At 48.0% G+C, this 25,778-nt stretch overlaps 3 protein-coding genes across 3 annotated transcripts; all 3 read right to left on the bottom strand.

Moving 5' to 3' along the window:
- Positions 1-1,027: 1,027 nt before the first annotated feature.
- On the bottom strand, positions 1,028-6,225 carry LOC126635372 (cytochrome P450 2J2). Its single transcript, XM_050306565.1, is given in 10 exon segments — positions 1,028-1,671; positions 2,189-2,327; positions 2,596-2,783; positions 3,004-3,139; positions 3,399-3,454; positions 3,457-3,574; positions 3,975-4,135; positions 4,715-4,864; positions 5,014-5,170; positions 5,692-6,225. Coding segments are annotated over 10 exon segments (1,470 nt in total). The 5' UTR covers positions 5,881-6,225; the 3' UTR covers positions 1,028-1,495.
- Positions 6,226-7,509: 1,284 nt separating this feature from the next.
- On the bottom strand, positions 7,510-12,934 carry LOC126635375 (cytochrome P450 2J2-like). Its single transcript, XM_050306569.1, has 9 exons — positions 12,456-12,934; positions 11,774-11,930; positions 11,474-11,623; positions 10,725-10,893; positions 10,174-10,351; positions 9,801-9,936; positions 9,392-9,579; positions 8,778-8,916; positions 7,510-8,286 (listed from the first exon to the last, which is right to left on the bottom strand). The coding sequence occupies exons 1-9, from the start codon at positions 12,642-12,644 to the stop codon at positions 8,111-8,113; spliced, it is 1,482 nt and encodes a 493-aa protein (XP_050162526.1). The 5' UTR covers positions 12,645-12,934; the 3' UTR covers positions 7,510-8,110.
- A 968-nt stretch (positions 12,935-13,902) lies between these two features.
- LOC126635371 (cytochrome P450 2J2-like) lies at positions 13,903-24,598 on the bottom strand. Its single transcript, XM_050306564.1, has 9 exons — positions 24,392-24,598; positions 22,682-22,844; positions 21,910-22,050; positions 19,853-20,013; positions 19,100-19,276; positions 18,400-18,541; positions 17,660-17,847; positions 16,586-16,724; positions 13,903-16,124 (listed from the first exon to the last, which is right to left on the bottom strand). The coding sequence occupies exons 1-9, from the start codon at positions 24,596-24,598 to the stop codon at positions 15,946-15,948; spliced, it is 1,497 nt and encodes a 498-aa protein (XP_050162521.1). The 3' UTR covers positions 13,903-15,945.
- Between the last annotated feature and the right edge of the window lie 1,180 nt (positions 24,599-25,778).

The following is a 25,778-nucleotide window of genomic DNA, read 5'->3' on the forward strand; positions in this document are numbered from 1 at the left end:
TACCCAAGAAAGGAAAAGAAAGGATGTAAGATGTAGAAAATCAAATAGACTTTGTTTCTGCTGTCAAGGGAAGGTGTGGGAGCCCTGTGCCAGCAGCAGGTGGGAGGGCAGCTGGCATGGGGAGAGGAGGTGTTGAGAGCTGGGGTTGGGAATGACCGGGTTCTCACTAGAAGTGGGATGTGACAAGTCTCCTGCACTTTATAAATGGATTGGTTTGGGTCCCACCATGTGTTATCGTGTCTCCCCCTTAGGGATCTGCAAAACAGCTTTGAGTGCCAGAAACAGCATCTTGCTCCAACCTCTTGCTTCCACCTGGCACAGAAAATCAGAGAAGGTGGCAGAACCTCCCCACCAAGCCCTGTGCTTGATGGAGCCTTGTCGGAAGCTGTGTTCACTTGGGAGAAATTTGCTTCCTCTAGGAACACGTGAACAGTACTCCAGGGAAAAGTGAAAATTAACAGGAAAAGATTGTTCTCTCCCCATTTCCTCAGCAGGTGAGCAGGAACTGGAGGTGTGTGCTACCAGTGCTGTGCTGCTTTCCTGCCAGGCAGCTCCGGTCCCACTCCCAGGAGCTGCAGCTTCTCATGCCTGGAGGCCTCACCAGAGTCCTGTGGTGCAACCATGACCCAGTCAATGCGTTCATTGGTGTTAACCATCACTTGTGAATCTTGGGACTGTTTCACCTTGCATGTGATTGTTTAAAATAGTAATTTATTGTTGGTGTTTTCCAAGGGATTCCATTAGAATCTTGAGTGCATCATGTTTTACTGGCGCTCACCCCTCCGCCCCTGGACACATCAGCCACTTAGTGATGCTGGGCAGGTAAAAAGGATTTTTGAATATCCTAATTCTAGTTTACTTGTGCTGTCAGGGCCATTTTTTTCCATCAGTTCATTGGAATTGGCTTTGCTGCTACAGTGCTAGCCTCCTGCAATGCTGCACCAATGTGGGGCAGCCCAAAGGCTACAGCGAGTGCTGGACATGGCCTGTGTTGGTCTTTACTTTGCAGAATGCTTCATGCCAAAAATGTTTTGGTAAACGTTTATTGATGCATCAGACAGGTGTTAGAGACTTTTTTTTTTTTTTTTTTGTGAGTACATTTCCTTAAAATGTTGATGAATTACTGCTTGTATTAGTGTTATAAAACAAGGGCTGCTATTGCTCTTCAACTCTACACAGCCACAGCCTCTACACTGCAATCTCTCAAGTGTCCCTCATTTTGCCAAGGTGAACTATGGCCATCCATCATGTAATTAGGAAGGTCCCAAACCCCTGATCCATTTAAAGTGCCATAGGGCCTGGCACCTACCAGGCTCATGACCTTTCTCATGGCAAACAGAGCACAAGGTCAACATGTAAAAGAAATTGTTTAGCAACTGCTTTAAAAGAAACAAACTGCCCTGCATCTCCCTCGAGCCCAAGGGAGCTGCCAAAAGCTTGTTTTCAGCGTTCCTGACAAAGGATTTTCCCTGTGAGGATGGTAGCCAAGGCTTCCCTACCGAGGCACAGCACAGATCTTGTAGGGCTGTGGGGCCATCGTGATGCCCATCACGGGCTGGAGGCTGAGCGTGGTGTCCAGGGGTGCCTGGAAGGTGAATTTCTGGAGCAGAGACGTGAAGAAGAGGAAGAGCTCGGAGCGGGCCAGCACCTCACCCAGGCAGGCACGCTTCCCTGCGGAGACAGCAACCCACAGCATCCTCAGACTGAGCTTTTGCTGATGGAAGTGATTCTGCCTTCCCTTAGGACCATGGTCCCTGATCCCTTCCCAGGATGAGTTTTGCAGCCCAAACTGAGAAGGTGTGTGATGCTGGCATGGGAAACAGGGGTGCTAAAAGCCACCTCCCCAGGGAAGCTGCTGGCTGGGGTAGCCTGGGGTGGCAACAGTGAGGCCCCAGTGAACTCAGCCATGTGGGAGCAGCAGCACAGAGTGATGCTTCTGCCCTGGTGAAGGAGTTCCTGGGGTGTCTGGAATTACAAGGGATTTTTATTCATCCTCATCTCCCTTCTCTGCATTTAAAAAGAGAGACAAGAGTGGGCTCTGAGTGTGGCTGTGGTGCTTTGGGATGACCACTTTTGGAGCGGCATCTCCTGGGTGCATCTGCCATTTCCATCACTCTTTTCCTCTCCATCTCCATCATGCAGTAGGAAACCCAAGGCCAGTGCCTTAGCACAATTTTGCAAAACTTACCCATAGAGAATGCCAGAAAACATTCCCTTTTCCAGAACTTCCCATCCTTCAGGAAATGCCCAGGGTTAAAACTGTCAGGGGTTTCCCACTCATTCTTGTCAAACATCACAGAGGTTATATTTGTTGTTAAAACAGTGCCCTAAGAGGAGAAAAATAGATCACACTTCCAGTGGCACTGACAGCAGGAGGGGCACTCTCTCCATGAAGAACATGCAAAGTCAAATTCTACTGCAATTATTTGTTTAAATTAATATTGGTTGGTTGGATGGCAAAAATCCACATTCAGCAGGAGTGAACTCTGGACACGGCAGGGACAGCGTGTCTGTGCAGGAGGGACCTGGCCTGGTGAGTTGTGCCTGGGGAGCTGGGAGTCTCCCTGAGGTCCCAGTGCTCAGGAATGAGCTTACCTTTGGGATGAAGAAGCCATCCAGAGTTGTGTCCTTTGCTGCAACTCTTGGCATGCTCAAAGGGACGATGTTAGCTTTCCTCTGCACCTCATGGATGACGGCGTTGGTGTAGGGCATGTTGTTCCTGTCCTCCAGCACTGGCTGCCGTGCCTGTCCGATGACGGCGTCGATCTCAGCTTGCACGCGGGCTGGTGGGAAAGAGCAGGAATCAGCTGAGGCCCAGGGACAAAACCCTTCGGAATAACACAAGGTTGTTGCTGGGAGGGTCCCCTAAGGGGACACCTGCCCCTGTTTGCACATTTTTGTGTGAGTGCAGGGAGATTCCCAACTTTTCCCTCAAGAAAAGTGTCTCTCACAAGGCTGTGAGGGATAAAAGGAAGGGAAACCCAGACCTTTTGCTACTTGTACCTTGAATTTCTGGATGTAAGGCCATGAACAGCAGAGCCCAGCGGAGGGTTGAGGAAGTGGTCTCTGTTCCAGCAAACATTAGATCGAGGGTGCAGGCGACGAGATGTTCCTCCCGGAAGGTGTCACTGCCCTTGTCCTTCACAAAAAGGTGTGTTAGTGCTGCAGGAACAGTGAGGGCTGTCCTGACTCCAGTCTTAGTCCAAACCACACAAGAATTTGGGCAGGAGCTGCTGACCCCCTGCCATCCCATCCCACTGATGGGTGCCCAGAGCCTGATGTGCATCCTAAGCTCCTAAATGGCCACACAGGCAGCTCAGCTGGAGAATTTGGGCTCGTTTCTCATCCCTCCTCATTTCTAAGCCCTGCTGCAGAAGGCTTTGCTCTGCATTGCTGACCTTGGCTATCTCCTGCAGGTAGCTGTCGATGTAGTCCCGGCTCTCCGAGGGTTCCAATCCTCCTTGTGTTTGTTGATCTGCTCTTGCATGTAGTTTTTCAGCCACTTCCAGTTTTTAGAAATGGTTTGGTGTGCTCCAGGGAGGAACTTCATTATAGATGGGAAAGAGTTGTACAGCTTTGGACACAAAAGGAGAAAGACAACTTGAATAATGGACTGAAAATCCCTTCAAAAAGCCAAATTGAGGATCCTGCACACACAAATGCTGTGCTTGCTGAAGTGCTGGAGTTGGTGGAAATAGCTCATCTCCAGAGGAGCAGGAATCCCTCATGAAGGAAAGACTTCCCAGGTACTATAGCAGGCAGGTTGGCAGTCAATGGGCAGGAAAAGTGATGTTGGGTGAGAGAAAGCAGCATGAGCAAGGCTCAGCTTGAAAGTGAGGCAAAAAGAAATTACAGGCAAATCTACCCTGTGCAAAGGAATCAGCAAAGACAGGTTTGGTGATGACAACACTGAGCTCTGAGGATGACTCCAGAGAAGAAACTGTGGCTTTGGGGTGGTGGTAGGACGGATGTACCTGGGCTGTGACAGCTCCCTGAAGTAAAACCGTCTCATGCATCAGCTTCAGCAAGTTTTGGAAGTCCTCATCGTGGTAGTCAAACCGATTGCCGAGGGTGAGGGAGCAGATGACGTTTGAAACAGCGTTAGTGAGTGTAAACTGAGGATCAAAAGGATTCCCTGGAGAAGGAAAAGATCAATTGTCTTGTGGTCTTGTCAGAAAAGGAGAAGAAAACACACTTGGTAAAGGTAAAATGGTCAAAAATACAAATGAAATGAGTGGTCCCAGTGACCATCCTGTGTCACTGCTTTCTTTGGACACCTCGCTGCCCCCATGAGCTGGCCAAGCTTGTCTGGGAAACCCCAGTAGTCCCAGTTCTATCAGGTTATGGAGATGTTTTCTTCCTTTGAAAAGGAAGATCTGCAGGAGAGGGATGTCAGTGGAATTCATTGGAAATATCATTGTTGATGTCACTGGAATTCCTTGTGAACATCAGTGTTTATACACACATGGTATTTCCCAGAGATCTCCCAGAGAGCAGGAGGCAGGAGGTGGGCTATGAACAATGTGTGGGGTGTTACCTGCCTGCACTCACCAGGCAGTTTGAAGGCCAGACCCCTGCAGGAGGGAGCAGGGCCGCTGGTGGGGCTGCAGCATCCCTTGTAAGGTGAGGTATTTTCCAGCATGCAGTGAACCATGGGTGCAATGATAACAGGCCTGTTCCTGCCTGCAGTCCAGCTGCTGAGGGAGGCACTCACCCTGCTCATCCTTAATGGCATCCACGAGGAATCGGCATTCCTCCTGGATGCGTTCCTCCACGCTCCTCTTCCCCAAGCCAAAGTTTCGGAGGGTGGTCAAGGTGAACCTCCTCTGTGCCTTCCACAAGTGCCCACTGGAGGAGATCAGTCCTGGCAGAAAGAGCCCCCTGTGAGCCAAGGCCGATCCCCAGGGAGCAGAAAAGCTCCAGGGCTCTGCCTTCTCCCCATCTGTCTCAGACCTCTGTAGGGCCAACACCTGGACCTCCCAGCTGAGGTGCATGTCCTGAGGGATCACTCACCTATCTTGCTGAACATATCCATAGGAATTTCTGGGCGCTCAAGGAAGTCTTCTCCTTGGTTTACAAGCACTTCCTTAATCAGTCGCATCCTGTTTACTACCACAAGCTTCATGCTGCCCATGGACATGCCGAAGATGTCACCATAATTTTTAGTGTACTGGGAGGGGAAATAAGTAAAGGGGATTTCATTTGAAGTGAATGTGTCTGTTAGGACACAGGACAATTCTGTCATAGGGCACAGGTAAAAATAAGGGAAGCTGAGAGTGGTAGGGGACACAGAATTTGTGCACAAATCTCTGCCTGATTGCAGAGTGTTTTCTCTTTTCCTAAGTCACTGATCAGGAGTTGGTGTTAATTGTCCAAAAATCAAGTAAACCTCTCCAGGTTTAGTTTTTCAGTTCTGTGTTTTTCCAGGTTTTGTTGTGCTCCCTTCCCAAGCACCTCTCCAGCCCCCAACTCAGTCCTAGGGGGCTCCTAGAGCTGCGATGGCAACTGTTGGATCATGTTGTGCCCTTTGCCCCAGGGATCACTCCCATTTGTGCCCCAGCTTGTACCCAGGCAAACCAGTGAGGACAAACCTCCTGCCTGCCTTGCTGGCCCATGGGGTCTGGTTTAATCCCTTCCCTGTAGGTGCAGTTCCCTCTGTCCCTTCTCCCACAGTGCCCTCCATGCCCATACCTTCTCCACTGTGATATGGGGAGCTTTGAAGTCCATCATGTAGATGTGACCTAAAAAGGGAAGGCGTAAAGGGGTGGGAGGGAAGTTCTTTGGGTTTCTGTTCTTCATGTAGTCAGCAACAAACAGGAAGACAATGAGGAAGATGAGGAGTGTAGGGAAGGAGATGCTGTCCCAGAGAAAGTGCAGCATGGCTGGACAGGAGAGCCGTATAGGAACGTGTCCAATGATGTGTCAGGGCAGGTTGAGCTCTCAGGACACCACTGAATCAATCCCCAGGGACAGGGGGAGAGGGGTGATGTGCTGGCTCTGTGGGCACAAACAGAAGAGAACACGGAGCAGCTTTTGCTGCCCTGCTCTAGAGGCTGCGTTCAGACTCCTGCTTTCCCAGCTCTCAGCAAGGATTAAACCCCTTCTTGATTAAACTCGAGCATTTCCTCTGCTGCGATTGAAAACCACAAACCACCACAAACCAAAACACCCCCAGCTGCCCCTTTCCCCTCCCGCCTCCCAGCGCTGCTTCCCTAAAGCCCGGTGATCCCTGCCTTGTCTAAAGGACAGAAAGGAGCTTTGCGGGATCAAGATTAAAACCTTCCGGCAGCTTCCCTGCGCTGTTCCCACAAGCCGCTGGCTCAGCCCCAGCCCTGCTCTCTCATGCCCGTGGTGCCCTCACTGTGCCGTGTCCCGGTGTCAGCTCCACGGTGCCGGGCAGGCTCCAGCCGCTCCGAGTGCCCCGAGCTTTCCTCGCCTGCAGGAGCTCGTTCGCTGCTTTGAAGAGCCCCAGACCAAGCCCCAGGTTGCCGGGGGCATCCGAGATAAGGTTGCACAAACCTTTCCCAAACCCTCTGACTGATTCCTTCCGGGTTCTGTGTGTCAGAGTGACGCGGGCTGGAAGCAAAGAGCCATCCAGGCTCTGCAGCGGTTCCGAGGCACCGTCATTTTCTGATCCCCACGGGACAGTGCAAGCAGAACAACCTGCTCTGGCCGTGAGGTTGGCCCTGCCCGAGCGCTCCAGCCATGCCTTCCCAGACATCTCTTGTCCTTTTGGGTGTGTAGCCCGTGGTGGAGCGGTTCCCAAAGCCCCACAGAGCTGGGGCAGGTGCTGAGAAGCCAAAGTAGATGCCCAGCTCTGCTGGCCAGGGCCCTTTCATGGTAGATGGGAACAGGCTGTGCTGAATTTCCCCCCTTGGAGCGGCTCTGAGGCAGGGAGGTGTCCATGCTTGTGCACCACGTTTACTTTTGATGTACATGTTGTGTTTTATTGTGAAAGCAGCAGAATGTTTGCAGAACAGTTTGACTTTGCACCACTTGGCTCTGCATTTGACAGCTGCCACCTCGTGCTCTGAAGGATGTTTTGGGTTCCTTTCCCCACTTTTGAGATCATCAGTTTTGGCCACTGGGGTTGTCCAGTGGTGATAACAAGGCTCAGAGGTGCAGCAGAGCCACTGGAGTGATGCCATTCATCCATAGCCCTCACACTGGGGAAGCTTGAAAATTAAATCCCTGTTTTATGGTGAAAATTAAAGGGGGAAAAAAGATCTTTTTTTCACTCTTGGAGAAAGACAACACAACTTGTGAGCCCATGACTGCTAAACATTAATTAAAAACGCAATGGGATTTAAGTGTTGAGTTGGAAGGCCAGCTCAGTGACAGAATCCCTGTGTGCCAGGTGTGGCAGGCATGTGATGTGCAGAGGACTCTCCCCTGTGGCATAAACCTGCCACTGCACAGTGATTGCTTTGTACTGCAGCAAAGTGGTTATTGCCAGGGATGGAGGAGGAAACCAATGGAAATGGAACTTAATGGAATCCTCTTTTCCTGTTAACTCTTCTGTGTCCTACGTGCGTGCCCATTGAAAAGTCTTTTATGAAAGGTGAGAAGCCAAGAAAAGAGAAAAAAGAACCATCTTTGCTGGGACTCCACTGCAGACAGAAGCAGCCAGGAGACAGCCTTTCTAAGCATAAATATTTGGCCATGTAAATGGAAAAGCTCTTTCCAGTAAGTTGCATGTTTAATGAACTCTTCTCCAAAGGGAGCTGGGACAGGCAGGAGCAGCGTGTCCGTCACCGAGGGGGCCACGTCCCAACCCAGTTCCTCGGCCCCACGCTGTGTCCATGCCCATCATGCAGGGCCCCAAATCTTGGGCACAAAGAGAGGGGAAGTGTTGAACTGGTGACTTCTCACCACAAAGCCACTTCCTTCCTGACAGCCAGTGGTGAGCGCCACAGGCACGACCCTTCCAACACTCTGTGCTGCTTCTGCTTCTCTTGGGCTTTGGATAAAGGGCTCCCAAGCAACAGAAGGATTATTTTTTTGCAGCTTTTCTGGTTTTTATTTGATTAGCACAGACGAGCTGTTGAGGGCTTGTTTTCAGCGTTCCTGACAAAGGATTTTCCCTGTGAGGATGGTAGCCAAGGCTTCCCTACCGAGGCACAGCGCAGATCTTGTAGGGTTCTGGGTCAATTGTCGTGCCTGCCATGGGCTGGAGGCTGAGCGTGGTGTCCGGGGGTGCCTGGAAGGTGAATTTCTGGAGCAGAGACGTGAAGAAGAGGAAGAGCTCGGAGCGGGCCAGCACCTCGCCCAGGCAGGCGCGCTTCCCTGCGGAGACAGCAACCCACAGCATCCTCAGACTGAGCTTTTGCTGATGGAAATGATTCTACCATCCCTTAGGACCATGATCCAGCTCTCTTACCCAAACCTCTGTCACCCAAACCCCATCCTGGATAGGTTTTGTAGCCCAACCTGAGTTTCCCAATGAGGACACTGGCATTGCAACACGGGCTGCCCCCATATTGCATAACATTGCAAGGGCTTGTCTTTTTAACCATATACAGTCATGCTTCTGCCCTGGTTAAGCTGTTCCTGGGGTCTCTGGAATTATCACGGTTTTTTATTCATCTCATCTTCCTTCCTTGCATTTAAAAAGAGAGAAAACAAAGGGCTCTGAGTGTGGTTGTGGTGCTTTGGAATGACCACATGGCCACTTTTTGATTGGCACCTCATGACTGTATATGCCTTTTCTATCCATGCACCTGGAAACCTAAGCCTGGAGCCTCAGCACGAAAACACCACAATTCAGTAGATCTTACCCACAGAAAATGCTAGAAAATATTCCCTTTTCCAGAACTTCCCATCCTTCAGGAAATGCCCGGGGTTAAAAGTGTCGGGGGTTTCCCACTCGTTCTTGTCAAACATCACAGAGGTTATATTTGTCATCACAATAGTGCCCTAAGAGGAGAAAAAGAAAAATAGATCACACTTCCAGTGGCACTGACAGCAGGAGGGGCAGCTTTATCTTGCAATCTCTCCATGAAGAACATGCAAAGTCAAATTCTACTGCAATTCGTTGTTTAACAACCCCTCCAGGGCCAGGGTTTCTTTGGAGGTTCAGGGATTATAGAACCACATTTTCCACTCATCAGCATCCCTTTTGTCTGCTGTAATCTTGGGCCAGATTTCCTCTAAGAGCTCTGTGAACTTGGGATCTGTGCCCGGGGGGTGTGGCACCCTGTAGGGCTCTGCACCATTTGGGGAGCTGGAGAATATTGGTTGGTTGGTTGGATGGCAAAAATCCACATTCAGCAGGAGTGAACTCTGGACACGGCAGGGACAGCGTGTCTGTGCAGGAGGGACCTGGCCTGGTGAGTTGTGCCTGGGGAGCTGGGAGTCTCCCTGAGGTCCCAGTGCTCAGGAATGAGCTTACCTTTGGGATGAAGAAGCCATCCAGAGTTGTGTCCTTTACTGCCATTCTTGGCACATTGAAAGGGACGATGTTGGCTTTCCTCTGCACCTCATGGATGACGGCGTTGGTGTAGGGCATGTTGTTCCTGTCCTCCAGCACTGGCTGCCGTGCCTGTCCGATGACGGCGTCGATCTCAGCTTGCACGCGGGCTGGTGGGAAAGAGCAGGAATCAGCTGAGGCCCAGGGATAAAACCCTTCGGAATAACACAAGGTTGTGGCTGGGACGGACTCCTAAGGGGACACCTGCCCCTGTTTGCACCTTTTTTGTGTGACTGCAGGGAGATTCACAACTTTTCCCTCAAGAAAAGTGTCTCTCACAAAGCTGTGAGAGATAAAAGGAAGGGAAACCCTGACCTTTTGCTACTTGTACCTTGAATTTCTGGATGTAAGGCCATGAACAGCAGAGCCCAGCGGAGGGTTGAGGAAGTGGTCTCTGTTCCAGCAAACATCAGGTCAAGCAAGCACATGATAAGATGTTCCTCCCGGAAGGTGTCACTGCCCTTGTCCTTCACAAAAAGGTGTGTTAGTGCTGCAGGAACACTGAGGGCAGTCCTGACACTAAGCCTAGTGTAAACCACACAAGAATTTGGGCAGGAGCTGCTGACCCCCTGCCATTCCATCCCACTAATGGGTGCCCAGAGCCTGATGTGCTGTCCTAAACTCAGCTGGAGAATTTGGGCTCGTTTCTCATCCCTCCTCATTTCTAAGCCCTGCTGCAGAAGGCTTTGCTCTGCATTGCTGACCTTGGCTATCTCCTGCAGGTAGCTGTCGATGTAGTCCCGGCTCTCTGAGGGATTCCAATCCTCCTTGTGTTTGTTGATCTGCTCTTCCATATAGCTTTTCAAGAACTTTGAGTTTTTGAAAATGGTTTGGTGTGCTCCAGGGAGGAACTTCATTATAGATGGGAAAAGAGTTGTACAGCTTTGGACACAAAAGGAGAAAGACAACTTGAATAATGGACTGAAAACCCCTTCAAAAAGCCAAATTGAGGTTTGAAGTGCTGGAGTTGGTGGAAATAGCTCATCTGAAGATGAGAAGGAATCCCTCATGAAGGAAAGACTTGTGTGTTCCCAGGTATTATAGCAGGCAGGTTGGCAGTCAATGGTCAGGAAAAGTGATGCTGGGTGAGAGGAGGTAGCGTAAGCAAGGCCCAGCTTGAAACTAAGGCAGAAAGAAATTACAGGCAAATCTACCCTGTGCAAAGGAATCAGCAAAGACAGGTTTGGTGATGACAACACTGAGCTCTGAGGATGACTCCAGAGAAGAAACTGTGGCTGTGGGTCAGTGACAGGACGGCTGTACCTGGGCTGTGATGTCTCCTTGGAGGATAATCATCTCATGGAGAAGCTTCAGCAAGTTTCGGAAGTCCTTATCGTGGTAGTCAAACCGATTGCCGAGGGTGAGGGAGCAGATGACGTTTGAAACAGCGTTAGTGAGTGTAAACTGAGGGTCAAAAGGATTCCCTGAAGAATGAAAAGAACAATTATTTTCTGGTCTTGTCAGAAAAGGAGAAGAAAACACACTTGGTAAAGGTAAAATGGTCAACAAATACAAATGAAATGAGTGGTCCCAGTGACCATCCTGTGTCACTGCTTTCTTTGGACACCTCGCTGCCCCCATGAGCTGGCCAAGCTTGTCTGGGAAACCCCAGTAGTCCCAGTTCTATCAGGTTATAGAGATGTTTGCTTCCTTTGAAAAGGAAGATCTGCAGGAGAGGGATGTCAGTGGAATTCATTGGAAATATCATTGTTGATGTCACTGGAATTCCTTGTGAACATCAGTGTTTATACACACATGGTATTTCCCAGAGATCTCCCAGAGAGCAGGAGGCAGGAGGTGGGCTATGAACAATGTGTGGGGTGTTACCTGCCTGCACTCACCAGGCAGTTTGAAGGCCAGACCCCTGCAGGAGGGAGCAGGGCCGCTGGTGGGGCTGCAGCATCCCTTGTAAGGTGAGGTATTTTCCAGCATGCAGTGAACCATGGGTGCAATGATAACAGGCCTGTTCCTGCCTGCAGTCCAGCTGCTGAGGGAGGCACTCACCCTGCTCATCCTTAATGGCATCCACGAGGAATCGGCATTCCTCCTGGATGCGTTCCTCCACGCTCCTCTTCCCCAAGCCAAAGTTTCGGAGGGTGGTCAAGGTGAACCTCCTCTGTGCCTTCCACAAGTGCCCACTGGAGTTGATCAGTCCTGGCAGAAAGAGCCCCCTGTGAGCCAAGGCCGATCCCCCAGGGAGCAGAAAAGCTCCAGGGCTCTGCCTTCTCCCCATCTGTCTCAGACCTCTGCAGGGCCAACACCTGGACCTCCCAGCTGAGGTGCATGTCCTGAGGGATCACTCACCTATCTTGCTGAAGATTTCAGTAGGCATTTCTGGGCGCTCTAGGAAGTCTTCGCCTTGGTTTACAAGGACTTCCTTAACCAGTCGCATCCCATTTACTATCACAAACCTGTTGCTGCCCATGGACATGCCGAAGATGTCACCATATATTTCATTAGCCTGGGTGAGGAAATAAATAAAGGGGATTTCATTTGAAGTGAATGTGTCTGTTGGGACAGTGACAGCCCTGTTATAGGGCACAGGTAAAAATAAAGGGAAGCTGAGGGTGGGAGAGGAAACAGAATTTGTGCACAAATCTCTGCCTGACTGTAGAGTGTTTTTTCTTTCCTCTTTCCCTGAATCACTGATCAGAGTTGTTGTTCTTTGGCCATAAATCAAGTAAACCTCTCAAGGTTTGATTTTTCAGTTCTGTGTTTTTCCAGCTTTTGTTGTGCTCCCTTCCCAAACACCCTTCCCGACCCCAACTCAGTCCTGTGAGGCTCTGACATTTGCAACAGCAACTGTAGGATCATGTTGTGCCCTTTGCCCCAGGGATCACTGCACACTCGTGCCCCACCTCGTACCCAGGTAAATGGCACTTATGATGATAAACCTCCTTCCTGGCCCATGGTGTCTGCTTTAACCCTTTCCCTGCAGCTGCAATTCCCTCTGTTCCTTCTCCCACAGTGCCCACCACGCCCGTACCTTCTGCACTGAGCTTATGGGATCTTTGAAGACCATCAAGTAAAGGTGCCCTACAAAGGGAAGGCGTAAAGGGGTGGGAGGGAAGTTCTTTGGGTTTCTGTTCTTCATGTAGTCAGCGACAAACAGGAAGACAACGAGGCAGATGAGGAGTGTAGAGAAGGAGATGCTGTCCCAGAGAAAGTGCAGCATGGCTGGACAGGAGAGCCGTATAGGAACGTGTCCAATGATGTGTCAGGACTAGTTGAGCTCCCAGGGCACCACTGAATCAATCCCCAGGGACAGGGGGAGAGGAGTGATGTGCTGGCTCTGTGGGCACAAACAGAAGAGAACACGGAGCAGCTTTTGCTGCCCTGCTCTAGAGGCTGCGTTCAGACTCCTGCTTTCCCAGCTCTCAGCAAGGATTAAACCCCTTCTTGATTAAACTCGAGCATTTCCTCTGCTGCGATTGAAAACCACAAACCACCACAAACCAAAACACCCCCAGCTGCCCCTTTCCCCTCCCGCCTCCCAGCGCTGCTTCCCTAAAGCCCGGTGATCCCTGCCTTGTCTAAAGGACAGAAAGGAGCTTTGCGGGATCAAGATTAAAACCTTCCGGCAGCTTCCCTGCGCTGTTCCCACAAGCCGCTGGCTCAGCCCCAGCCCTGCTCTCTCATGCCCGTGGTGCCCTCACTGTGCCGTGTCCCGGTGTCAGCTCCACGGTGCCGGGCAGGCTCCAGCCGCTCCGAGTGCCCCGAGCTTTCCTCGCCTGCAGGAGCTCGTTCGCTGCTTTGAAGAGCCCCAGACCAAGCCCCAGGTTGCCGGGGGCATCCGAGATAAGGTTGCACAAACCTTTCCCAAACCCTCTGACTGATTCCTTCCGGGTTCTGTGTGTCAGAGTGACGCGGGCTGGAAGCAAAGAGCCATCCAGGCTCTGCAGCGGTTCCGAGGCACCGTCATTTTCTGATCCCCACGGGACAGTGCAAGCAGAACAACCTGCTCTGGCCGTGAGGTTGGCCCTGCCCGAGCGCTCCAGCCATGCCTTCCCAGACATCCCTTGTCCTTTTGGGTGTGTAGCCCGTGGTGGAGCGGTTCCCAAAGCCCCTCCGGTTGGGGCAGGTGCTGAGAAGCCAAAGCAGATGCCCAGCTCTGCCGGCCGGGGCCCTTTCATGGTAGATGGGAACAGGCTGTGCTGAATTTCCCCCCTTGGAGCGGCTCTGAGGCAGGGAGGTGTCCATGCTTGTGCACCACGTTTACTTTTGATGTACATGTTGTGTTTTATTGTGAAAGCAGCAGAATGTTTGCAGAACAGTTTGACTTTGCACCACTTGGCTCTGCATTTGACAGCTGCCACCTCGTGCTCTGAAGGATGTTTTGGGTTCCTTTCCCCCTTTTTGAGATCATCAGTTTTGGCCACTGGGGTTTTCCAGTGGCGATGACAAGGCACAAAGGTGCAGCAGAGCCACTGGGGTGATGCTATTCATGTGTTCTCCATAACCCTCACACTTTTGTAGTTTGAAAATTAAATCCTGTTTTATTGTGGAACTTAAAGGGGGAAAACCTGATTTTGAGGAGAATGTCTTCATTACAATTCTCATTCATTGCTAAGCCTCTTCAAATGATACAAGTTGTAACCACATGAAGAGGTCAGACCTACAGCAGCATGTTGAAAAAAATGAAGAGAAACGAATGCATGGTTCTGAGTGGCTTTGACAAGTTCAGACCTTTTATGTTTTCTCTTTGAGAAAGACAACACAGCTTGTGAACCTGTGAGTGCTAAACATTAATTAAAAACGCAATGGGATTTAAGTGTTGAGTTGGAAGGCCAGCTCAGTGACAGAATCCCTGTGTGCCAGGTGTGGCAGGCATGTGATGTGCAGAGGACTCTCCCCTGTGGCATAAACCTGCCACTGCACAGTGATTGCTTTGTACTGCAGCAAAGTGGTTATTGCCAGGGATGGAGGAGGAAAGCAGTGGAAATGGAACTCAATGGAATCCTCTTTTCCTGTTAACTCTTCTGTGTCCTACGTGGGTGCCCATTGAAAATTCTTTTATGAAAGGTGAGAAGCCAAAAAAGAGAAAAAAGAACCATCTTTGCTGGGACTCCACTGCAGACAGAAGCAGCCAGGAGACAGCCTTTCTAAGCATAAATATTTGGCCATGTAAATGGAAAAGCTCTTTCCAGTAAGTTGCATGTTTATTGAACTCTTCTCCAAAGGGAGCTGGGACAGGCAGGAGCAGCGTGTCCGTCACCGAGGGGGCCACGTCCCAACCCAGTTCCTCGGCCCCACGCTGTGTCCATGCCCATCATGCAGGGCCCCAAATCTTGGGCACAAAGAGAGGGGAAGTGTTGAACTGGTGACTTCTCACCACAAAGCCACTTCCTTCCTGACAGCCAGTGGTGAGCGCCACAGGCACGACCCTTCCAACACTCTGTGCTGCTTCTGCTTCTCTTGTGCTTTGGATAAAGGGCTCCCAAGCAACAGAGGGATGGTTTTTTTGCAATTTTTCTGTTTTACATTTTATTAGCACAAACCTTTTTAATTTCTATTACAATATCACAATACTGTATTTTTATAATCATTCCAGTCCTGCTAGTTGTACAGCTCTTTTTGCCATCCCACTTGGGCTGGAATTTTGGTAGAAGATGCTGCTTTTCCCCTGTGTTGCTTCCTAATTAAAATTTCCATATTTTCTCTAAGATCCAAAAAATGCATGCTGCTGCTGCAGAGATCGCTGCTTAGATATTTTTAATCCCTGGAAGTGTTCAAGGCCAGGTTGGACTTTGATTTGGGGCTTGGAGCAACCCTGGTCTAGTGGAAGGTGTCCCTGCCCATGGTAGGGGGGTGGAACAGGATGATCTTTAAGGTCTCTTCTAACCAAAACCATTTTGTGATTCTGTGATTTCCTTCTCGAAGCATCAGTGTGGTGGTGCAGGTAGTGTCCACCACACCGAGCCCAAGCCCAGTCCCATCTGAGGTTTAGGATTGTCCACGGCTACCTTGAAGTACAAATTTGTGCTCAGGCATAAGCTCAGGGTTTGTACATCACGTCCAAGGCCAGCTGCTCTCCCTGCCAAAGGACAGAAAACACAGCCCTTGGCTATATGGAGTTCTGCAGCTCTGGTATTTAGTGGTTGCTAAATGGTCTCTGAGTGATGGGCATATCCCCTCATGGAGAAGTCAACACGAAACCATGGTTTGCAGGTGGCAGACAGCTTCCTGCGAGTTGCTAACAGTGGAAATGAGGTAATAAGGCTTTTAAATTCATGCATTTTTTCAAACTGGTAGAGGGGAGGAGGAATGAAATGAAGGGAAGAACCACAAGGGTTGTCTTTGGTGCAGTGTACAGAATGTGGCCCTTCTGCCCTTCCCCTGCCACCCAGATGTTGGTGGGTGCTAGACTTCCATGGCCCATCACTGCAGCCCAAAATCTGTGGGGCAGATGGGGAAGGGACACTCTCCAGTTTGTGGAGGGATGCAGAGGGGGATCATGGAGCAGCCCCACGCTGGCCTCAGTCACGAGGCAACGCGCAGATCTGGAAGGGCTTGGGGCAGCGTGTGAGGCTGAGCGTGAAGGCAAAGCTCAGCGTGGTGTCTGCCGGCGCCTGGAAGGTGAACTTCTGCAGGAGGGCTACGAAGAAGATGAAGAGCTCAGTCCTGGCGAGCTGCTCCCCGGGACAAGCCCTCTTGCCTGAAAAGGAGCAAAAAATACTCCAAAAAAGTCCTGAGCGAGCTCCAGCCACCTCTGAGTCTCATCTTGCCTGCGCTGCCTCTCACAGGCTGCTGAGGCTTTTCTTCCTGGAAAGGTTAGGTGGCAATGTTCACCCACACAATCTGCTCAAACCTTACCCAGAAGTTTACTGCTGAGCAAACTGCGGCTGCTCAGATAGACAGAAAGGGGAAATGGTGAAAAAACCCTGGTTATGCAACTTGTGCAAGAGGAAAAAGGCTTATTTCTTTAATCCTGCAATAACAAAATCGATTTCCCTCCTGCTCCGAGCAGCCAGTATAACAGTGACTGGGATTTTCACTGTGGGGATGGGCTGGAAGCTGGACAGGAGAAGTGCCCCCTACTCTATAAGCTGTGTCTTGGGGGGAAAAAAAATAAAAGCATTGCAAAAAGGAAAACCACCTCCCCATCCATCATCCTACCTGCAGAGAAGGGCAGAAAAGCCTCCCGCCTCCTGTACTGGCCGTTTTCCAGGAAATGTTCAGGATTAAAGGTGTCTGGAGTCTCCCACACGTTTTTGTCGAACATTATCGAAGTCAGGCTGGTCATCAGGGTGGTGCCCTGTGAGAGGTGGGGAAAGCGGGCGATTATGTGGCGGAGAAGAGCCAACGTGTTGTCAGACTGGGTTATTATTAGCTCTGTTCCACACACAGTGTAAACTACATTTTCTTAAGTCAAAATGCTTTGGTTTTTTTTCCCCCCTAAGCTATGTAATTGAATAAGGATGAAAACGTACAGGATTGTTCACTTCTGTGTGTCTTTAAGTATCTCCATAGTGTTGATCCACACCTTGAACTGCTGTAACAGGTGATGTTACTATAAAACAACTTTAAATTGGTAACACTGCATTCACATAGGAATTTGAAGCAATTTAATCAAATACTTTTGAATCAGTTTGTTTTATTGTGCCTTAAAAAAACCCCAAACCTAATCTGGTTTATCTCCACATCCTCCATCAGCAAGAGAAATATTCTAATTAGTGTTGAGGAAAACACCCAGATTTTTTATTTCTATTTTTCCTGGATGCAATCAGCCATATAGATTGAAGAGGCTAGTTGTATCTAATCCGATATTTGCTTTCGTAATTGCAGCACAATGTGTGTGCAGCAATACCCACTACCTGGCTTTAATCAAGTTCTATTTTTAATAGATGATTTTTAATACTCTGTGGAATTAACAAACACAAACTATTTGCTTTCCCATGTTTCTTGGCCCTCTATTCCCATAATGTGTGGAATACACAATTATAAAATTTTAAGGGATAAATCTTTTAAAATTGGAAATCATGACCAACACCATAAGGATCTCACAATTCTCCTCTGTAAGGAGTTGAGACCCGCAACAGCCCCACACCCTCTACCAGGAGGCCTTGTATTTTCTATAAACAGTGATATCTCTGCAAGATCCTGCTGGTTGGTTCCCTTCCAGGTGAGATTTGGAATTTGGGCTATGAAGACCCTGCTCTGGTAGGATGGAGGCTGGTGGACTCCACGCACTTTGGGCAGGTGGAAGCCGGCCAGGGTGGTGTCGCTGGTGGCCATCCTGGGCACCCCCAGTGGCACCACGTTGCCCATTCTCAGGACCTCGCTCAGCACCGCGCTGGTGTAGGGCATGTTCTCCTTGTCGGCCATCGTGGGCTGGCGGGACTGGCCAAGCACTGTGTCGATTTCCAGCTGCACTTTCTCTGTGGAGAGCCAAAAAACAAAAACCTGTCCTCATGGAATCATAGAATTTTTATGGTAGGAAAAATCCTTTAAGACCATTGAGTCAAACCATTTACCCAATACTGCCAGACCACCCCTAAACCGTGTCCCCAAGTACCACATCCATACTCCTTTAGGAAGATTTCCAGGGGTGGTGAATCCATCACTTCCCTCTTCCAGCCTCTTTCAGTGAAGATATTTTCCCTCCTATCTAATCTAAGCTTCCCCTGGCACAACTTGAAGCTGTTTCCTTTCCTCCAGTCACCTATTCCTTGGGAGAAGAAACCGAGCCTCACCTGGTTACAATCTCCTTTCAGGGAGTTGTAGAGTATGAGAAGGTCTCCCCTGAGCCCTCTGAGCCTCTTTTTTTCCAGGCTAAATACTCCCAGCTCCCTCAACCACTCCTTCCAAAAATTCCCAATAAGATACCTGGTGCACAGGCATATCCAACACATGGCAGAACTGGGATAACTGTTCCCTGAGTCTCACATATCTAGTTTTGGGATAAGCAAAGGACCCATCCATGGCCCTACCCTGGATGTGGGGGTACGTGGCCATGTAGAGCACGGCCCAGCGGATGGCGGTCGCCGTTGTCTCAGTCCCAGTCAAGAACAGGTCCAAGGTGCAGCACAACAGGTTTTCCTCATGGAAATATGAGCTGGTGTCACCTTTAAACTTAGGAGAAAAACATGGTAATGAAAACTCTTATTAAGGATGGGATGATGCTTTCAAAAGCCTGATCCCAAACCACTTGTATGTAACTTAAATCCTGCTGCTCCTTTATTATCTACCAGCCCTGGACTTGGAAATTCCTAGGTCTTACTTTCACTGAATTTTAAGCCCCTATGAACTGTTTTGAAAGACACTCTGGATGCTATAGAGCAACTCTTGAATGCAGGTAGTGTTTTTAAATGTCAAGTTTCCCAATAGCAAACACAGGCCTGAGAGCTCTCATATAAACCTGAATGTGTTCCCTGAGAGTCCTCCTACACCATGTAACAGAGTGAAAAAGGGAAGAAGACAAAGTGTAAATACTTTCAATTGGAAAAAAAAATAAATCTGTGTGTTTTCAAAGCAATCAGGCTCCTGCTGTTGCTAGAGTTTGACATGGCAGAGGTAGGGAGGAGAAGGCATGAGGAGCTTGAGGCATTAGCGCCCCTGACAAAACAGACGAGTCTTCTCTACTCATTCTATGGGTTAACCTTTCAGTGGCTTTAGGCATTTCCCTCCTACCTTTTCTATTTCCCTCAGGTAACAGTCAATATAATCTCCTGCCTCGGACTGGTCCAAATGCTCCTTGTGCTTTGCAATCACATCTTTCACAAAATATTGAAGTTTCTCCCAGTGCCTGAAGATTTTCTTGAAGGGTCCTGGCAGCCAGCTCATGACCCAAGGAAAAGCGTTATACAACTGGTGAGAAATCAAACAGAGCAAAAGAGCGTTTCTTGAGTTCGAAAAGAGCAGGTATCATAGTTAAGATGACAGGGCAATTTATTAACTCCACTTGCTGCCAGGCAGAAACACCAGTTTTGCTACAAAGGTCCAATTTGTGCACATTTACTTACACAAATGTAAACAAGTACAAACAAGATAAGAATGGCCCAGATGTTTTCTGCTGGTAAAATTCTCTGATTGCACCAAATGTGAGGTGGCCACAGATGAGGTGGATGCAGATCAGCTCTTCAGTGCCCTCATAGAGGGGACAAAGATCAGACCTGACCCATGATATGTGGCCACGCAGAGACTACATTTACAGTCCTGTAGTGTTTTTTTTCCCCATATGCCCAAATTATTTTAACTTACTTCCTTGCTTTCCTGATAGATTTGTGTGTGTTTTCAGTCTAATGTAGAACAATACTTTTGGTCATTTTTCTTATAACGTGACTTTTTCTACAGGGAAAAGGAGATTATATCAGTGCCTTAGAAACTCCAGTTTTTGAGCTCTTACATGCATCTGAAGCTAGAAAAACATCCAGCTGTCTTTACCTGGCCCCAGAAACTTCCGATGAGTAGCAGTGTTTCAGCCAGCAAGTGCAGTAATTCCTGGAAACGGCTGTCATGGTAGTCGAAACGGCTCCCAAAGGTTATGGAACAGATGATGTTTGAAACAGCACTATTAATTTTGTAGTGAGGGTCAAATGGTTGTCCTGGAGGAAATAGAATGAAAGGAATTGCCTGAAAAGGGGTTCTAGCCAGATGGGGGTTCTTCTTCCAGGTAGCATGTGACAGGACAAGAGGAATTGACCTCAAGTTGTGTCAGGGGAGATTTAGATTGGATATTGGGGAAAATTTCTTTACCAAAAGGGTGGTCAGGCACAGAAATATGCTGTCCAGAGCGGTGATGGAAGGCTTGTAGATGTGGCACTTGGGGACATGGTTTAGTGGTGAACCATGGCAGTGCTAGGTGGCTGAATGATCTTAAGAGCCTTGCCCTGCCTAAGTGGCTCCATGATTCTAAAGACAGCTGCTTTTTTTTTCTTTCAAATCTCAGTCAAACCCACAGCTCTACCACAGCTGTAAAGTTGGGGTGAGACCTCACCTACTTATCAACCATAGGCTTAACAGCTAAAGGCTTCAGCTGGGTCTTGATGTACCCACCCACCCCACCACTTCCACCATCCCATTGTAGGTTAGGCCTTGTGGGCCATGATATCCTTTCCTCAAGGACATCCCCTCCTGTCTCCAGCCCAGGCTGCTGGCAGACAATGATGTTGGCACAGAGCTGCCCAAGCAGGGTTTGAAACACCAGGGAAAACAACCAGAAGCAGGGTTTGAAACCAGAGAAAACAATCAGAAGCATGACATGCTATGACTATTGAGTTTGGATGCTGCAACACGTTTGGTCCCTCAAAGCTTAGCCCAGAGCAGGGAGCTCAGGACTAACCACACTGCAAAAATACCATTGCACTGGCCTTTAGTTGTCCACCACAAAGAAATCAAGTGAGATGGGGGAGATTACTGTGCCCACTGTAAACTCCAGCAACAGCTCATATGGCCCACAGACATGAAGCACATTTACAAGAGTGTGGTGTGACACTTGTCATATCCGCACTCCCTGGGAGGGCTGTTGAGCAGACACCATCATCTCCCAGGACACATTTCAGCAGCCTGGAGAGCTCCTTGCTGTGACATGAGAAACTAATCTCATCCCAGCCCTGAGCTGCTGTCTCTACACTGGGGAGCATCACTTTGAAATGCAAGGCACTCTGCACAGGACTGCTGATCTCTCCACTCTTCAAGAAAGTAATTAAACCAGGCTGGTGCTCAGATATCAGAGTGATGGACATGATCACTATTTGTCATTGCTAATGGGAAGAAAGGCCCAAACCAGCAGCTTAATTAGTTTATTGATTAGGAATATAAAGGACTATAATCAATTGGCAACATGGAGTATTTGGCCTGTTCAGTGCAACAGCAATTAAAATGGAGCAAGTTTAGTATATAATTTCACAATTCCTATTTAGATCTTTCTTGTTTACTATATATAGCTCCATAGAATTAGCTCAACCCCATCTGCTTCTATTTAAAGCTGAAGTGCAACATCCCCCATGTACCAACATACAAATTATTCTTACTAATATCCCTCTGGCAGTTTTTAAAAGCTGGACCATAAAAGAGCAAAACACACACTTCATCTTTGTGTGACACAAAAGAAAAGCCTGACTAAACAAGTTTTAAAATACTTTGCAAAACCAAGGACAAGCAGAGGTTAACTAAGCCTCTGAGTGGTAGTGCCTGATAGCAGGAGAGCTGCGTTTTATTCTGATTGCAGAATGCAGGAGACACCTTCTTAACCATATAAACATGCATGTTTTAATAACCACCTACTATATATTTGCTTGATATTAATAAGGAAGAACTGAAATAGGAGGCCTGAGGTTTAAAACAAGTGCTAAAAGGCACAGTCTGGAAGTGTAAGATAGAAATTTGAGCTATTGAAGAAATGTTTTGCATGTTAGGAGCTGTGCTGGGGTAAAGGTTTTACTTCTCATTGTTCATTTAGCTGGAAGCTCTGAGCACGGTGCTGTACATTAACCCCCCACCTTTCTCCTCCTCAATCGTCTCCACAAGGTACCGGCTCTCCTCTTGCACTTTTTCCTCAAAATTTACAGCAAGGCTCTTCAGTGTTGCTAAAACAAACTTCCTCTGTTGCCTCCATATGTGCCCATTTGAAGATATGAGCCCTGTAGGTGGAAAAAACAAGTGAACAAACCTCTCTCTGGGTCATGTGTGAGCATTAGGATTCAGAAACATCCATTCATCGTGAACAAAAACCCCAAACCAAAGCAAACAAAGCCCATAGACATGGAAAAACTACGTCTTTGCCTGGGAATCAAAATTCAAGAGTAATTGGCTTATGCTAAAGATCTTTAGCTTTATGGGTTTGCTTTAATCTGCTACTTTGTCATTTTGCGTGGGAAAAAAAGGTGTAAGCCAAAATACTATGAGCACTGTCACGCTGCTGGCAAAGCTGCAGGCAAGAGCACCACATCCCATCTCTGGAGCTGTATGCAACTGAGCGAGAAAAAGTAAAGGAGAAACTAAAACCAAGGGGAAAACTCTTCCAATATGTAGTTTGCTGGGCAGCTTGAATTTATTTCTCCTCTTTCATCAAGCCCTGGCTTTGATCCCATCCTCATCCCTAAATCTCAGAGAGATTAAAACATACTCCTGGGAGATTTTTAGTCTGAATTCAATTCTTGCCTTCCCCAGTGAAGTTCACAAGGGTTGAATCCAACCTGTTCCTTTCACTCTAATTGTTATCATTCCAAGTAGATAAAAGATTTGTCCCCAAATCCTGGTAGTTGTGCTTACCAAAGCCTTTGAATATTTCTTGGAGGAGTGGAATATTTGGCCGATCAGCAAATATTTCAGCCTGGTGGACAAGAGCTTCTCTCACCATCTGGTACCCATGGACAACCACGAAAGTCAGACCTCCAAACTGCACACTAAAGATGTTCCCATACTGACCAGTGAGCTGAAAGACAGATCATTGCCCTCTGAGATCAACAAGGTGGGGATTTTAAAAACTCATCTGGACAAGACCTTTAAGAAGGGGATCTAATTCAAATTTAATCCTACTTGAAGTAAGGGGACTTAAGAAAAACCCAAACCCAAGCCTGGAGGCCCCATCCAATCTAAACTATTCCATGAAGGCTGGAGAAGGCATAAAAAGAGCTGGAGAGCTGTAGTGTGGGAGAGATGGTTTCCTTATATTTGTTAGCAGGTGTGACCTGGGTTTTAGCAGGTGTATGCATCAATTTGACTTGTAAGAAGGACGTGACTTGCTTTGTAACTGATGGTCATCTGCTCCATCCCTCTTCACAGAAAGAGCACAAACGGTGGAAGCACCACCTGGGTCACCACACTCAGGCTCTTCCTGCTGAGGACAAACTAAAACAAATTATCCCTTTCATCAGCTTTGTGTTTAAAGTAGTGTGGCTCTCCCGCTTAGAAGGGGGCTCCAACTGCTTATGGCTAGAAATGTACTTCTAATTTTAAGCCTGAATGCATTTATGTCCAAATTATAGCCATTTTCCTTGCATGGACTCTGCTAGCCTTAGTGTCTCCTCCCTGATGTATAAGAGCAAAGGACAGTCACATCCTCTCTCTGCCAAGGAGCTCATCCTCTTCTCAGTATGAGTCTACATGGAAAGGCACACACAATCATCCTGAACTGCTGTGGTGGCTCTTGAAACCATCCTGGGACCAAATGGGTGTTTCAATGATTGTGTGTGTGCAAATGAATGGGATTAATGTTCTTAATAATAACTGTGTGTATTGATGAAATATTCTGAGCTTGCTGCTTCAGTCTTCCCCAAGGGTACCCTCAGGGGACATCTGTGCTAGTAGCATGTGAAAACCCAGGGTAGATAAGCTGGTGTCAGCCTGCTAAGTAAAAGCAAGAGATAAATAGTCACCAGAAAGGACATTTACAGCCAGCAAGTCAGAACTTCTCCCACCTTTTCAGAGAGACATACTCAGCATGTATAAAATATCTCTCTTTTGTTGGCTTTGATGGGAGTCAAAGCTCTGGAAACCTTTCAAGAACAATCACTGCCTCTTTCCGCAACATAGAAGAAGCCCCAGGGCTGGTTAATTCAGAGTCTTAAATGCTTCTTTCAGATGTAGTGGGGCAAATTGTTACCCTCTGAGCAAAGAAAATTTCTGGAGGTGATCCTCACAGTCCCAACAGTTCATTTCTCACTCAGCACTTGCTGTCTGTCCCCCAGCCTGACCCAGCCCTTCCTGGACTCCAGAAGAGAATGGTCATGGTCAGATGGAAAGAAAGAGGAGGAACACGTAGGTCTTCCTCCGTTATGGGTTTCTTTTCCATTGGACCTTCCTACTCCCATGGAAGAGGAGGTAATAGTGAGAGATAAAATCAAGAAGGGTCATCTATCATACATGGTTATTATATAGGTAGTTCTTCAGAGGCTACCCTTGCATTTTCCCAGTTTGGTGACAAAAGGCATGGAAGAGGTAAGATATTATTAGTAGGAGAAATGTCCACAGAGCTCTTACCTTCTGCAGTACAAGATGGAGGGGCTGCTTTAAATCCACAATGGTTCCTACGAGAGGAAAGAGCTGCGGCCCTGGAGGAAAATTCCTGGGTCGTCTCTTTCTCACAAGGTCAATAATCAAAAAAAACAAGAGCAGAAATACCAAGACCATCCGACCATTCAGCTTTTCCAAGAGAGAAACCAAATCAGACCAAAATTGAAGCTTCATCTTGACTGATGAACTCACAAGTTTTCATCCCAAGAAGGGACACGATTCTGGTGTTTGCTAAAACAGGAATAAGAAAGGACTGGAAAGGAAACAAAACAAGCTAAGACTCTGGTAGCTTTCGAGGACAGGATTTGCCATGGGTGAGCTGCTTTCCCATGTGCAGCTGCTGCCAGACGTCCTGCTGAATAACTAACTGTGAACACTACGACCTCCAAAAACAACCCCAAAACCTCAAAACGTTTGGCCAACCGAAAGCAATCTTGCAAACCTTTAGCTTTACATTTCTGTCAACTCCCTAATTTTCTTATAGAAGAGCATTCCTCCGTTTTGCCTTGGACAAGGGGCTCATTTATACAGACACCTAGCTGGGATTATCAGCATGGCAAACATTTGAGGTAAGGTGAAAGCAGCTTACTTGGCTAATTACATATGGTGGGCGTTGCATAGCCTCAGAAATGGTGAGGCATCTGAGGTGATGGACAACACACAAGTGGCTAAGAGGCTGATCCTATTAAGTGCTAAGCACCCTCTGCAAAGAGCTGGATGCCATCAGTGCCCACCAAAGCCTTCTCAGCTTTGTCAGAGCCATCAGGTGAGGTTCAGACAAGAGAAGCATGGCAGGAGCCCAGGGTTCTCCCAACCACTTAAATGGGAGCTAAAGGAGCTTAATTTTGAGAGTGAGAAGACAGACTCATGCATTTGCCATGAGATTGCAACTTATGCATTTAAATCTCCTGGGTTTTCTGAAAATCTCCTTTGAATTAAGCTTCATGCTGTCCTGGGGGAAGGCTGCAGTGTACTGACAGTGACCTCTGTGACTGGGACTGCTGATACTTCAGCTACAACTTGTTTCAAACTTCTTTTTTTTTTCCCTTTTTTTTCTCTTCTTTTAATAAATTTACTTGCAAACAATCTAAATTTATACCAAAGCAAAACTGTCAGTAACGAGTTTTCAAATTATTTGCCTAGAAGTTACAGTGAGGAATTCAGAAGGATGGTAAATTTTTCTTGTCATAGAATCCAAGAGTGGTCTGGGTTGAAGGCAACTTAAAGACCATCTAGTTCCAACCCCCTGCCATGCGCAGGGAAGCTATGTCTTCAGTATTTTTCAGAAAGCTTTAGTTTTTCAGAAAAAAAGAGTGAATTTTCATAGGAAACAATCATTGGGAAAAAAATTGGC

The sequence above is a fragment of the Myiozetetes cayanensis genome, unplaced genomic scaffold (assembly GCF_022539395.1).
Source record: "Myiozetetes cayanensis isolate MyiCay16 unplaced genomic scaffold, myiCay2020 scf12, whole genome shotgun sequence".
NCBI lineage: Eukaryota > Metazoa > Chordata > Aves > Passeriformes > Tyrannidae > Myiozetetes > Myiozetetes cayanensis.

Excerpts from the sequence above, each read along its gene's own strand:
- LOC126635375 (XM_050306569.1), bottom strand. The coding sequence starts at position 12,644 with ATGCTGCACTTTCTCTGGGACAGCATCTCCTTCTCTACACTCCTCATC. Across the intron at positions 11,624-11,773 it reads TGAAATCTTCAGCAAGATAG|GACTGATCAACTCCAGTGGG; the intron begins GTGAGTGATCCC and ends TCTTTCTGCCAG. Across the intron at positions 8,917-9,391 it reads ATGGCTTCTTCATCCCAAAG|GGCACTATTGTGATGACAAA; the intron begins GTAAGCTCATTC and ends TTCTCCTCTTAG.
- LOC126635371 (XM_050306564.1), bottom strand. The coding sequence starts at position 24,598 with ATGAAGCTTCAATTTTGGTCTGATTTGGTTTCTCTCTTGGAAAAGCTG. Across the intron at positions 22,051-22,681 it reads AGAAATATTCAAAGGCTTTG|GGCTCATATCTTCAAATGGG; the intron begins GTAAGCACAACT and ends TTCCACCTACAG. Across the intron at positions 18,542-19,099 it reads ACCTGAGGGAAATAGAAAAG|TTTAAAGGTGACACCAGCTC; the intron begins GTAGGAGGGAAA and ends TTTTCTCCTAAG.